This window comes from Mytilus galloprovincialis, chromosome 2 (assembly GCF_965363235.1).
Source record: "Mytilus galloprovincialis chromosome 2, xbMytGall1.hap1.1, whole genome shotgun sequence".
In the NCBI taxonomy this organism is placed as follows: domain Eukaryota; kingdom Metazoa; phylum Mollusca; class Bivalvia; order Mytilida; family Mytilidae; genus Mytilus; species Mytilus galloprovincialis.
In genome coordinates, this window is record NC_134839.1 from 77,701,003 (window position 1) to 77,716,892 (window position 15,890).

Sequence of the window (15,890 nt, forward strand, 5' to 3'; positions counted from 1 at the left end):
GTTTAGTTCAAATTACATAAATCTTGAAAACTCAGCATATACATACACAAAGTTTACTTGTCAATTATGTTGAAAAAAATGTTCTAACTTTTGTTTACACCTAATATTTCATATTGGAGGTTCTATAATGATGATAGAAACAATCAGACAAAATAATATTTACCATTTTTTTGTCATGTAGGCCTATAAACATCATGCACATTTTGATAGCAATAATCATACAACATAATATTTACCATTGTTTTGTCATGTAAGCCTATACACATTTTGAAAACAAAAATCAGTTTTGTCACTCAGGCCAATAAACATTTTGATAGAAACAATCAGATAACAACATAATATTAACCATGTTTTATCATGTAGGTATAAATACACATTCTGAGAGCAAACAATCAGAAGACAACATAATATTTACCATCTTTTTGTCATGTAGGTCAACACACATTCTGATAGCAGCAAAGTTGGATTATCAAAATCTATACCACATATTTTCAATAAGGCTTCCAATGTATTATGTTGGGTCAGATCCACACCAAGCAACTTATATCCGTCTGTGTTTATTTCTGGAAATAACAATAAGAAGTTGTACTCAAAACCATTGCTAATTAATTATACCCAAAATCAATGATGTTGGCAAGCAGCTTGAATCTGAATATTTAAGGAACTTACAATGTTGAACTGAGGAAGGCATAACCAGGTGATACTGATTGCCATACATATATTAAGAACGTATATGACTAGTAGTGGCAGAGTAAAATGTGACAAAAGTTTCAAATATTTGCATGAAATTTGAAAACAAGAATGTGTCCATAAAACACGGATGCCCCACTCGCACTATCCTTTTACATGTTTAGTGGACCATGAAATTGGGGTCAATACTTTGATTTGGCATAAAATTAGAAAGATCATATCATAGGGAACATGTGTACTAAGTTTCAAGTTGATTGGACTTTATTTTCATCAAAAACTACCTTGACCAAAAACTTTAACCAAAACTTTAACCTGAAGCGGGACGAACAGACAAACAAACAAACAGACGAACGGAGGCACAGACCACTATCATAGGTGGGGCATAAAAAAGATATAACAAAATCTCATTTTAAAAGCTTACGGGGAGGTTATTTTGCTTTGGATTTTGTCAAGTGCATTAGAGATATTATGTTATGAATTGATAAACCATTTTCCTTAATTTTTACCACTCCTGCTCCTCAAATAGTTCAAAAAGAAAACTTTTCATGTAAGAGGACACAACTCTTTACAAAAATGGGAGACAACTCACAGGTATAGAAAACATACCAATCAAAGGATCCTCTTTCTCTGACTGTGTGAAATATCCTGGTATCAAACTATTTAGGGTAGAGTTTGTACTGATCACAGTGTGTTTTCTCTTTACTACGTCACAAAAATCTATCTGTAAAAATAAATATTTAAGTTGTACACAACAATATTAGTTCGTTACTGTTTATATATGCAAAACAATAGTAAAGGAAAGTTAAATCAACTGATGTCATCTGCTCTTTGGTCAGGTTGTTATCTCTTTGACATATTCCCTATTTCAATTCTTAATTTTAAGGTAACTCTTATTATTTAGGCTAATTTGGGGTTATTTATCCTTGACTTGAAAGTGAAAGGATCTCTTAAGAGAGAGAACAAGAAGGTTGACCTTTAAACAGAATAGTTTGTTTTTATGAATTATACTTATGTTTCTGTAAAATCTGATTTTCTTTTCTTATTATTTAACACTTACCTCACAGAACATAACATCATCAATAAGTCCTTGAGATTTTAATCTGAAGTAAGCTGAATCAAAACCTGCACCTAATGATAAAATCTGAAAAGATAAATAAATCTGAATCAAACCCTGCACCTAATGGTAAAATCTGAAAAGATAAATAAATCTGAATCAAAACCTGCACCTAATGATAAAATCTGAAAATAAATATATAAATCTGAATCAATTGTTTTTTTAGATAACAGCAAAAGCTGCTAAAACTATATTCAGGAATTTTAGCATAAAATATTCATGGAATGTATTGAAAAGTTCGGCTAACAAAAGGAGAAAGAATGGGTTATTGAAACCATTGAGCATAAATTCAGAAAAATTTAAGAAAACATATAAATTTCCATTGTTTTTTTTTAAACTGGAAACATACATGTATAGTATATGAATGCATTGCCAAGAAAGATTCTTTGACAAATTGTTTATTGTAACATTTCATATATCTGATTTGAATATTTAATTTGATGAAGCCTGTTTCCTAAGCCTTGAAATCTAGAAAATTTTGACAACTTTCATCAAAATCTATACTTTTGGTCTATAAATACGAGTTGTAAAATTGAGAAAGGAAATGGGGAATGTGTCAAAGCGACAACCATCCAACCATAGAGCAGACAACAGCCCAAGACCACCAATGGGTCTTCAATGTAGCGAGAAACTCCCACACTGGGAGGCGTCCTTCAGCTGGCCCCTTAAATCAAAGTGATGGATATCACTCATGGGAAGATTAGAAGAGTAGTTTGAAAATTTTTCATATTAAGGTATGGTGGGGGAAAATGAACATTAATAAAGCACTATGCTGAAAATTGTATTAAAAGCAGGTCTGTAGGAGGTCTTTAGGAGGAAAGGTGCTTTTCCAGTATGAGAATAATGAGCTCATTTAATTAAATACTATGGGTCTCTTAATTTGCACAATTTAATTTAAACTGCAGTTTAATATAAATAAAGTTGCCTATTCTGAACATGTTTAAAAAAAACAAACAATTGCAAATAAAAAAATCTTCTAGTAAATGCTTCCAACTATCATTGTAAGACATGAAATCTAGACCAACAGCTATTAGAACTTTAAAGTGTCAACAGCTAAATTAAACTAAATATGTTGTTTTGGGGCATTTTGTAAGTTGAAACATAGGTTATATGACATTGAAGTTTAAAAGTTGTAGAGTGCCTTTTGATAAATTTTTTCAAATATAAAAAGTATTTCTCAAATAGGGTATTGAAAATGGACTTTTTCAACATAGACAAATTAAAAACAAGAATGAACACCCTGCAATGTCTCGCCTTCTTTACTAATCATTGATATTATGTTGATAGACCTAAATATAAAGCTTTATTACAACTGTCACATAAACTCAACATTAACCAAGAAAAACAAAACATTGATCAATGAACCATGAAAATGAGGTCAAGGTCAGATGAACCATGCCAGGCAGACATGTACAGCTAACAATTCTTCAATACAACAAATATAGTTGACTTATTGCTTATAAATTAAGAAAAACAGACCAAAACACAAACACTTAACACTTAGCAATGGACCGTGAAAATGAGGTCAAGGTCAAATAAAACCTGCGTAACAGACATATAGATCATAAAATATTTCCATACACCAAATATAGTTGACCTAATGCATAAAGTATTTAAAAAATAGACCAAAACTCAAAAACTTAACTTTGACCACTGAACCATGAAAATGAGGTCAAGGTCAGATGACACCTGTCAGTTAGACATGTACACCTTACAATCATTCCATACACCAAATATAGAAGACCTATTGCATAAAGTGTAAGAAAAACAGACCAAAACACAAAAACTTAACTATAACCACTGAACCATGAAAATGAGGTCAAGGTCAAATGACACCTGCCAGTTGGACATGTACACCTTACAGTCCTTCCATACACCGAATATACTAGCCCTATTGCTAATAATATCTGAGATATGGACTTGACCACCAAAACTTAACCTTGTTCACTGATCCATGAAATGAGGTCGAGGTCAAGTGAAAACTGTCAGACGGGCATGAGGACCTTGCAAGGTACGCATATACCAAATATAGTTATCCAATTACTTATAATAAGACAGAAATTAACATTACAAAAAATCTGAACTTTTTTTTCAAGTAGTCACTGAACCATGAAAATGAGGTCAAGGACATTGGACATGTGACTGACGGAAAGCTCGTAACATGAGGCATTTATATACAAAGTATGAAGCATACACGTCTTCTAACTTCTAAAAAATAAAGCTTTTAAGAAGTTAGCTAACGCCGCCGCCGCCGCCGCCGCCGCATCACTATCCCTATGTCGAGCTTTCTGCAACAAAAGTTGCAGGCTCGACAAAAAACTTATTTTATTAAAATTTGGATTCCTTCTTGATCTTGTTGATTGCAAATATATATATTCACTTCTAATAAAAATTCAAATGACTAAAATAGACATAATGATTGATGATGAATATATTAATGAACAAAGGTTTGTTTTAATTAAAAGTTTAAAAATTTTAATACTGTTTCAAGCTAATTCCTGATGATAAAAAAAAACAAGTGAACTAATCTTTTAATTGTTCATTAATTACAGATGATTATTGGAAATTTATCAAGTATTTAAATATAGGCCTTACTCGAACATGTAATTGTTCATTAATTACAGATGATTATTGGAAATTTAACAAGTAAATTATAGGCCTTACTCGAACATGTCGAATAGCTTTTATGTATTCATATTTCTATTCATATTTCATTTTAAAAAAGATCTTGTTAATCCATTGATCATTTATCTTTCAGACATAATTTACAGAATCAGTTTATGTATTGTAGATCAAAAGTAATAGGCAATAAATAAATCTAACATCCTTAAATATATATCAAACATCTAATATATACATGATATACATTTGTGTATTCAATTATGAGGTCAAATATTTGTATATTAAAGTTGTATATTGAAGGTTCTAATTATGTAAGACTGAGGTTGATAGGTAATGTGCTCAAATTGATTGACAGTTTAGGAGGTGGGGCATTACAATTAGTCTCTGATTGTTTGGTGATAATGAGAGTTGTCAATCATTATAGTATTGTATCAATACCCAATTACCTAATCAAAATGTTATAAAAAAAGCCTGCACATCAACCCACCTTAGTTATATATATTCTTGGATGAACTGCTCCAAAAATATACCCTTTTTTCAGTTCGTATGTGTATTATGTGCACATACATGAGAACTATAGGAAACTATATTTCAGTGTGAATACATTTAGTAACAGTAGCTAACCTGTCATGTTGTTAGGGAGGCCAGTGCCTAAGTAAAGATTTAGAACAAGTTCTCATCTTTCCAAAAATGTATACATACTAGAACAGTGATAATGGACATCATACTAAACTCCGAATTATACACAAGAAACTAAAATTAAAAATCATACAAGACTAACAAAGGCTAGAGGCTCCTGACTTGGGACAGGCGCAAAATTGTGGCCAGGTTTATGAGATCTCAACCCTCCCCTATACCTCTAGCCAATGTAGAAAAGTAAAGGCATAACAATACGCACATTAAAATTCAGTTCAAGAGAAGTCTGAAGTAATATATTAAAGCTTTATATGAAAAGCAACATTTAAAAGACCTATTTCTGGCAATTTTTTATTTTGGCTTTTCATTCAACGTGTTCAATACATTTTACCGAGTAATCTTTAAAATATGGACTTAATATTCAGGGCAAAATATGACCCTTACCATGCTAACGGAACTTCATACTCCTTTTCAAAGTAGATAGACTTTGTCATGTTGATCCTTTTTACAGTTAAAACTATTAACCTGCCTCCTATAGTTTTTCATAATTTTAAAAATAGCCGCAAAAAAAATGAAAATATGTATTTCAGGGGCAATTACTCAGCAACACAGGGTTGGCAAAGTATTACCCGCCCGGGAATTCCCGGGTGGGAAAACCCGGGTTTTCCCGGGCTGGGCAATACTCCCAGAATTGCGGAATACTGGGCATTACTGGGCAATATAATTTTTTAAGCTTATTTTAACACAAAATAGTAAAGTCTTTGTGTAGTTTCATAGTATTACAGCTAAATATATACTTTTTATACAGATAACCATTGACAGTCATTTCTAAAAGAAAGAAAAGTTCAATTTCATTCCCTTCTATGTAGCCGGAATACAAGATTTGCACATTTAAGGAAACCTTGTTAATTACCAAGCATTGTTTCAATAATCCATACTTTGAAGAAAAAAAAAAATATTTCAATGTTTAAGTGAATTGTTAATTTCAAATGTTTTACATTCATACATTTGTCATATTGCTAAATAAACATCCTAAGGGGTCATGCCATTAACACTTATAGAATTGAAAGGGCTGATTATTGTTACATAAACAAATCTGCATTCTAATCTGAATAATTACTTACTAATTAATGACAGTACATTTATACATTATTTAAATGTAATTTTTCTTACTTAAAATGTAATTGTTAATTCTAAATAGGAGTTATAATTATTTAAAAAAAAGTGTTTTGCTTTATGATTTACAGTTTTAACCAATTCAGACAAACAAAAAAGGTTATATATATCTTAAATGTATAAAATTTGTGATTGATCACTGAATCTTCTATAAAATTCAGACCAGTATTTTGTATTACCCAGTATTGCCCAGTATTACCCACTAAAACCCAGTAAAACCTGGGTTTTCCCAGTATTTCCCACTGGGCTGGGCAATACTCATAAAACCCGGGTTTTTGCCAACCCTGCAGCAACAGGATGACATAGTTTTGGTATATTTTAAAGGTTAATAGATCTTTTTGTGCTATCATTTTTGCAGTTTACGTATTCAACCTAGCTTATACATTGTTCACAAAAATGTTCAGCCAAAAACTGCAAAAAATGATATTTCAGAGAAAATATCTCTGAAACTGGTAAATACATTTTTCTCGAATTTAAAAAAACTAGAGGCTCTCAAGAGCCTGTATCGCTCACCTGATTCTACTTGGGTTTTTGAAATCATATGAAAAAATATAAAATTTGGCTAAAAGTGACAACACAACCTCATTGATAAGGAAAGGAACATGTTTAATTTCATTCAAAAGTCCCCCACTGGCGGCCATCTTGGATGGCGGATCGGCTACAAAGTAACAACACTTGGTCAGCACCTCATAAGGAACATTCATGCCATGTTTAGTTTTATTCCATTCAGTGGTTCTCTAAAAGAAGTCATTTGTATGCATTTCCCATAGGGTCCTATGTTAAACTAAGTCCCCTACTGGTGGCCATCTTGGATGATGGATCTGCTACAAAGTAACAACACTTGGTCAGCACCTCATAAGGAACATTCATGCAATGTTTAGTTTTATTCCATTCAGTGGTTCTCTAAAAGAAGTCATTTGTATGCATTTCCAATAGGGTCCTATGTTAAACTAAGTCCCTGCTGGCGGCCATCTTGGATAATGGATCGGCTACAAAGTAACAACACTTGGTCAGCACCACATTAGGAACATTCATGCCATGTTTGATTTCATTCCATTCAGTGGTTCTCTAAAAGAAGTCATTTGTATGCATTTCCCATAGGGTCCTATGTTAAACTAAGTCCCATGCTGGCAGCCATCTTGGATGATGGATGGGCTACAAAGAAACAACACATGGTCAGCACGGCATAAGGAACATTCATGCAATGTTTGGTTTCATTTCATTCAGTTGTTCTCTAAAAGAAGTCATTTGTATGCATTTCCCATAGGGTCCTATGTTAAACTAAGTCCCCCGCTGGCGTCCATCTTGGATAATGGATCGGCTACAAAGTAACAACACTTGGTCAGCACCACATTAGGAACATTCATGCCATGTTTGATTTCATTCCATTCAGTGGTTCTCTAAAAGAAGTCATTTGTATGCATTTCCCATAGGGTCCTATGTTAAACTAAGTCCCCCGCTGGCGGCCATCTTGGATGATGGATTGGCTACAAAGTAACAACACTTGGTCAGCACTCCATAAGGAACATTCATGCTATGTTTGGTTTCATTCCATTTAGTGGTTCTCTAGAAGAAGTCATTTGTATGCATTTCCCATAGGGTCCTATGTTAAACTAAGTCCCCCGCTGGCGGCCATCTTGGATGATGGATCGGCTACAAAGTAACAACACTTGGTCAGCACTCCATAAGGAACATTCATGCTATGTTTGGTTTCATTCCATTTAGTGGTTCTCTAGAAGAAGTCATTTGTATGCATTTCCCATAGGGTCCTATGTTAAACTAAGTCCCCCGCTGGTGGCCATCTTGGATGATGGATCGGCTACAAAGTAACAACACTTGGTCAGCACCCCATAAGGAACATTCATGCTATGTTTGGTTTCATTCCATTCAGTGGTTCTCTAAAAGAAGTCATTTGTATGCATTTCCCATAGGGTCCTATGTTAAACTAAGTTCCCGGCTGGCGGCCATCTTGGATGATGGATCGGCAACAAAGTAACAACACTTGGTCAGTACCTCATTAGGAACATTCATGCCATGTTTGGTTTCATTCCATTCAGTGGTTCTCTAAAAGAAGTCATTTGTATGCATTTCCCATAGGGTCCTATGTTAAACTAAGTCCCCCGCTGGCGGCCATCTTGGATGATGGATCGGCTACAAAGTAACAACACTTGGTCAGCACCTCATAAGGAACATTCATGCCATGTTTGGTTCCATTCCATTCAGTGGTTCTCTAGAAGAAGTTCAAAATGTAAATTGTTAACGACGACGACGACGGACGACGACGACAACGGACGCCAAGTGGTGAGAAAAGCTCACTTGGCCCTTCGGGCCAGGTGAGCTAAAAAGTTACATTGGTTTAATGGTTGTACAATGCAAATGATGCACAGGACAAAAAAAAAGGTAAAAAGGCACTTTACAAAAATATTATTGATTTAAATTGGAATTCTCCTGGTTTAAACCACCCATCAATGTAGACATAAAACCAATACTTGTACCAAATATCCAAGTATAACCAATACTTGTACCAAATATCCAAGTATAACCAATACTTGTACCAAATATCCAAGTATAACCAATACATGTACCAAATATCCATGTATATATAAACACTCTGCATAAACAGACCATAAAAGACTATATATAATAAAAATATTGGATAGTCGCACAACAACGCCGATGTTCTATATTTAATATGAAATAAACATAATTCATACATATAAATATAAACCTGAATAAACTTTAACCAGAATTAAAATTTAACAAGAAAATTTGACTGCTCAGACTGACGGTGTCGTGCTGAATGAATACAAAGGCTATAAAATACAACGAAAATAATTTTGAAGCTGGAAAACCTAATGCCCTTGATGCTACATATGATGAAAACACCCAGGAGAAATTAATTTCATTCTAATGCACTGCCCATTTAAACGACTGAAATTACAATTACTGAAGCATAAATCATATGAACAAATAAATAATACCCTCTTAAAGAGTGCTCAAAACTACTGAAAGCCACCTAAAAGTACCAGATTTTGTTTTTCTGGTAAAGAAATCATGCTATCTGGGAACTATTTACCTGTTTCTTTGAAGAATCTGATGATAGAAATTTCTTCAGTAAAAAGTCTATGGCTGTTGCTCGGATGTAGTATCCCCTGAAAGATTTAAGATCATGTTTTAAACTAGAGTTTTGTTATTCTTTATTCTTACTATAAAACAAACTGTAGCATACACTCTGTGTTTGAAGTCATAAAGATCATATACATGTAATTCTTACTTATATGATCCACCATCCTCATGTAAATAATTAAATAATTATAACCATCTTGGATCACAAAGTACATATTTTGTTGATTAAGGGGTAGTATATTATGAAAATGTATGTAAGCTATAGTATTTAACCATCTTGGAACACCAATGACCACAAATGATGCTCCTAATTCATGAACATATTCCTTTTGATTCCTAGCTTCATGTTCCCTCAATGGACATTTGATAAATTATATTAAATCTTGTTTATTACTTTTCCTAAGTGCTTAATAATGTTACTTTATTAAAATTAAAAAAAAAAAGATTGTAATTAGAATTTAATCGAACAGTCAACACATTTTATTCAATGCAATAAGAATATTTCAGGTAGTTGCCTACAAAAATTGATATTTTTTCCATAAATTCAAGGGCAATAACTCTAATTATAATTTTTGTTATTTGATTTTTGAAAGATGTTGTCCTACTGATCACTTTTGCTTTTTTACATGTCTACCTACTACAGGTTCTAAAAAAAACCACAAAAATAGGTCAATTTTGTCCTTCAAAGACAATTACTCCTATGTGGAGTTGACTGAAGTAAACAAAATGTATATATGGTCATATTAACTTACAAAACTACTTTTTTCTACTGACTATTTTAGCTAACTACCATGACTCTAATTTCTCTTTATAATATAATACCACTGGTGATATTGCAGGTCCTCTAAACTGAATTAAAGTATATAACTATGCGTAAGCTTTATTTTAGTATTGGGATTGTCATCTAACAGTAACAAAGTCATGCCGATTATAAGATACACAGTTTTCTCTGCTGTCAAAATCTTTCTGTTTGAACCCATCATCCTGGAACTTATCAATTATTGGTAATATCAATTATTTGGACAACAGAAGGTCCTGGAATTGGGTATTTTTAAAACAACAGCATTGTCCTATATTAGTTATAAATAAAGTGGAATTCTTTGATTCGCTGTTTTACGTCATGCCCGCTAACAAATTGAAAAATGTAAGTCCAGATTTTTAGTATTTGTATTGTCATGAATCTTAGTCTTACTAATCAAAATACTACATTAGGGAACAATTTGACAATGATTGAATTTAGTAGCATCAACCCTGTGATTATGACCCATGTATATAGCAAAATCTGAAATACACCGTTTGGTGGTACGCCTGTCAGATGCAGAATGTACAGATAAGGTAATAGGTAACAGGTGAATATACTATTGGTATCAGTATCGGATTCGACCTGGAACTTGTTAATTATTGCAATTGGCAATATTAATTATGTGGAGAACAAAAGGGTCTGGAGTGTTGTAATTTTTAATCAACACCATTGTCCTATATTTGCTATATATAAAATTGAATTCTTTGATTTGTCGTTTTTACCCCATGACGGCTGACTAATTGGACCTCGTTATTTTAGTATTATAGTAATTTATAGATAGTTCCTCTTTATAATATAATATAAATTCGGGGTCAGATGAGCTAAAATCAGATTTTCACCTATCACCCAAATAATGCAAGGTGTGAAAGCACTCCTGATAGGAAAAGTCAATAATAGGACACACATTCTACAGCTGATCATAGATTTTCTTAAGAAGATATTTTTAACTAACAATTTTCTCAAAATGTGAATATAATTAGAAAAAGATTAAGGTTATAAATTAAAGAGATATACATTAGTATCTGAAACATTATACATTGTTTAATACATTTCAGAAACAAATCATAAATGTATGGTACTAGAAATACTTCAAATGCTCATTCCCAAATGGTAATAAAAAATTTCTATAACAACTTAAAAGATTGAGCTATATAAAAAACTTAAATCATAAAGTAATTTGTAAAACTGGTTTCATTTAATTACTTTCTTTCAAAAACAGATTGAAAGATAAACAGTGAAAAATAAAAGTGGTGTCATCTGTTGCAATATCCTTTATTTATAGATTCCCATTGAATAATTTCGCAACTGTCATTTGAATAGATGTAACATATTGTCATCATCATAGATGCTGTAAACAAACTTATTTTCATGACTTTAGCAATCAGAAAACTAATACCAATATATAACATTGTCCTAAATATGATAAGCTAGGATCTTTGCATTATTGAAACATAAAAAAGATAGAATAACTAAATTCTTGCTAATTGGGCTAGAAATACTAGTCTTTAATGTATACTGCATGCATATGAAAAAAAATGTGTACATCTTTTGACAAAGGTTTTGTCTAATTACTTGGTTGCAATTTGATGGTCTTTTGTTTTATAACATGTATATTAAGTTCAACATTTGTCTCATTTTTCATGTTAGGCCCAAAAAAATAGTATGTATGTTTCCTATTACATCTTTTAAAATAATAGGGTAGGTAGGTCATGTAGGTAGGGATTTTTTTTATTTTACCTCTTTTTTTACATTGAATCTATTGGAGGGACATTCTGACTTTAACAGTGCTTAAATGAAAAAAACAACACTTTAGGGTAGGCTATTTTTTAGCTTAAAAAATAGGGAGGGTATATATGGTATATAGGGTAATAGGAAACACACTTCTTTTTTATTTGCCCTTAAGGCGAAGTATACGTAATTGCATGCCTCTAGCGGAAATCAGGATACAAAACGTGCGTCGTTAGTTACGCAAGTTATCTCCCTTACTCCAAGAACGGGGAATGGTCACATTTCATTGACTTTGTGCGGTCTATCATGAACCCAAACAGATATTCCTGTGCTATCTCAAAATTTCAAAGAAATTATCAGACTCCAATCAGAAATTTTAGTTTCACAGGCCTATTGCATTGTGTGTCAGTCTGCAACTGTTTTTGTTTTAGTCTCATGCATGAGAGGCTGGGTACATAATATCGCTCGTATTTATTTCAACAGAAATTACTTATCATTACTAGGAATAAACAAATAAACTAGTGACAATTCTGCTTCTAGTCGTATCATACTCGTTAAAATCAAACCAGAATTGACCCCACAATATATTATTTGAATGAAATCTTGTAGCGTAATCTTGAAGGCAACGAAAAATAACCGTAAATATGTTTGTTGAACTAGAAAGGCGTGGGCACGTCCCGTTTTTTATGCAATTGAAAATTTTAGGATAATTTATATTTGTGTGAAAAGTACAAACGATAGTAAAGGGTAATCGATCTCAAGTAAAACAATTTTAAAGTGTATAAGTGGAAGGACAAAGCTTATACAGAGAAAAAAAAAAACTGAACAAAATAAACAGATTCCGTCTACAAATTAAAACATTACACAGAAACTAAGGATTTAGCACTGTGACATTTATCTCAGAATAAGTAAATCATCTTCATGTATCAAGCGTTATAGAGTAGAATTTGTGGTGACGTTACAGTAGACATCAATAACGTCGCCGAATATTTTATAATTCTCCGCTAAAAATCAAACTTCAAGAGAATATAGCTTGAAAACCAGCACGGTTGCTAAGGACTTTCTTTGCACCAATGGATTCGTCGTCTATTTTTGAATCGAATTCGAAATTAAAAAAAAATTCTGTTGACCAACGAATTAGAAAATCATTATAAAGTAAAAATATCTGCCATTTTTTATGACTTTCCCTATATCATGTATATGGCCCGAGAACAGTTATTTCGTAGTGCATTTCTTTTAGACAATAAATTAAAATTAAAAAAATCACACCTGCTCTTTCTCAAAAAGATTTTTACAGTGAAGTGTACTACCAGTGAGACAAATAATATCAAAATTATAGAAACTTCTACCAGCTCTAACATGTCTAACTCAAAATATTGACAATTCTGTGTTGAGCGGGTGTAAAATTCAGTTTGACAGCTTCAGACTGATAAAATTTGACCTTTTTGAACTGGACCAAATCACTACTTAACACAAAGATTCAGCACCCAAATTTTTTAACATGTAATTACATCCCCCTACTTAATATTTCATGCATTTAATATCAAGAAATAAATTGGGAAAGTGTATTAAATAAAACATGCAAGTTATACACTGTTTACACTAGGGACTATATTCGTAGACAACGAAAACCAAAGGACGATAACTGTGTTCTTGGACCATATACCCTTTGTATTTCTGGCGTATCATGCTGTTAGTTTCAACAGCTTGTATCTTGAAAACGAAAACGGTTACCCCTTTTTTAAATTTTATATTTTGATCTATTCATGTATTTTCACAAGCAGAATCCACATGTAAAATTTTAAAAAATTCTGTTGAGTAGTTATATTACGTACACTTCGCCTTAATTGTATCTGTTAGCAAAAGAATACACTGGCAAAAGGAAAGAATCATTGTAGGATCAGGTAGAAGATATTTATGGAACTATTCAATTGTATTCTAATATTTCATTAATAAATGAGTCAAATGATTCATTCTATTGTCTATAATAAGGATGTCATGGATGGATACCCAATATCCTCTCTTATCTATAATAAACATTTACCTGTTAATTAATGGAGACCTCTTTGCTGTCTTGGAAACAAACTCTTTTAAGAATGGATCATTGAAGTAACCAGCCGTTGCCATGGAACACTTACTGACAATAGAACTGTCATTTGTTCCTTGAACCTGAATAACAAATTGTAGGCATCATACAGGTTGTGTTCTCTATTTTATGATGGTATGATACTGAACACCTAACAGGAGGGATTGTGATTGATTTTCATATGATAAAGACATAATCTTTCAATCAGTTTACCGGTAATTGAGGTCTGAAGCTGGCATGCTAGTAGCCCTTTGCTAATTTATGTATCATCTATGTATCATTGTCATTCTGCTTCTACTTTTCTAGCATTGGATTCAGACTTCTTTTAAACATGTTAAACTGAGATTTACTGTGTGTATTGCTGTGTGTTTGTTCATTCTACATTGGCTATAGGTATACATTTGTAGGTGAGGGTTTGGATCTCACAAATAAAATTGAGAATGGAAATGGGGAATGTGTCAAAGAGACAACAACCCGACCAAATAAAAAAAAAAAAAAAAAAAAAAAAAAAAAAAAACATGTTTAACCCAGCAACATGTTTTATGTCCATGATGTCTGTCTCAAATCAGGAGCCTTGTCTTGTATGTTTTTCACATTTTGGTTCATTTGTTGTATGTTTATATGAGTTTAGTGTAACATCCGTTTTCACTGAACAAGTACACATTTTTGTTTAGGGGCCAGCTGGGGCCAGCTGAAGCCAGCCTTTCTCGCTGTGTTGAAGACCCATTGGTGACATTTATGATATCAGTATTAGAGGAGCTTAAGCTTTTTGTACTCGGAAATTCTATCAATATAATTCTGTAAATAATAAAGTAGAATTTATTATTTACAGAAAAATATTGATAGAATTTCAGATGCCTGTCTACGAGAAGCTCTACTGATAGTCCAGTCTGTCGAGTTCGATGCATTTCCTTCAAAAACTCTGGTTTTAGTGAACATCATTCGTGCGTTCAGTCTGCAACAAAAACTTTTTCAACAACTAGTCTGAAGACCAATGTTCAGACATTTTTCTTATTTGTTCAAACATAGTTTGGCAAAATCTCACTAGTCTGAATGAAATTTTACTAGTCTGGGACATCGGACTAGTGGCTAACCGTGCAGACTGTGCGTTTAGGGGCATTGTCACTTCCGTTCCAATATTGAGTGAGTGGTTGGAAAAATGTAATGTTATATTACACGAATCATTCGGCTAATAAAATTCTCATAATTGACAATCAGCAATGCTGTCATTAGGGGATTGTGATTGATTAGGTACTTATAAAACAAACTTTATTTCTAGTTTAAGCTGCACAATGATGATTACTAGAACGCTTGATGAACGTTAATAGTGCAGGGATACAGGCGATCCCCTCTATCATGTCTATCTTGTTAATGACGTCATAAAGTAAAAGGCGTGCATAATTTACGAGTTTTTCCCGGTGACGGATGAACTCGACGACAGTGTCAGTGGTCTATTAAAAAAAATAATTGATACAGACTTCGTTTCCTTTCACCTGTTCACAGGTAACGCCTGCCTCATATATAAAAAAATATAAATATTTAAAAAAATATTATATAATTTTTTTTTCTCTTTAAAATATTTTTTTTAATTGGTGCCGAATCGACTTTCATAAACCATGGGTCGAACTCTCGAATGGACATGAAGATTTTTTTCAGAAATTCTGACGATGTTGTCAAATTATAGGCTAAAGGAACAGAACACATGTTTAGTGTACAGTGAAAAGAAGGAAATTTGTTGTTTAAAACGGAACATATTTATTTACCGCTGTTTCCCTTCTACTTTTACCACTTTTGAATTTCTTCTGTTGTTCCATCGTGGCCTTATCCACAAATCAGACTATCCAGACCATTCGTTACTTTCCCTTTGCGGAAGAAAAATAAAGAGAACACCGAAAATAGACATCTCAAAA

At 32.7% G+C, this 15,890-nt stretch overlaps 1 protein-coding gene across 1 annotated transcript in view; it reads right to left on the minus strand.

The window, feature by feature from the left end:
• The window catches only part of LOC143064455 (tRNA wybutosine-synthesizing protein 4-like), a 30,688-nt gene extending 14,845 nt beyond the window's left edge, over positions 1-15,843 (minus strand). The window contains exons 1-6 of the mRNA XM_076237287.1: positions 15,744-15,843; positions 13,939-14,063; positions 9,315-9,390; positions 1,748-1,831; positions 1,297-1,411; positions 416-563 (exon numbers count right to left, since the gene is read on the minus strand). Of these exons, the coding sequence (XP_076093402.1) occupies positions 416-563; positions 1,297-1,411; positions 1,748-1,831; positions 9,315-9,390; positions 13,939-14,063; positions 15,744-15,794 (599 nt within the window). The 5' untranslated portion in view covers positions 15,795-15,843. The remainder of the gene's footprint in view (positions 1-415; positions 564-1,296; positions 1,412-1,747; positions 1,832-9,314; positions 9,391-13,938; positions 14,064-15,743) is intronic.
• Between the last annotated feature and the right edge of the window lie 47 nt (positions 15,844-15,890).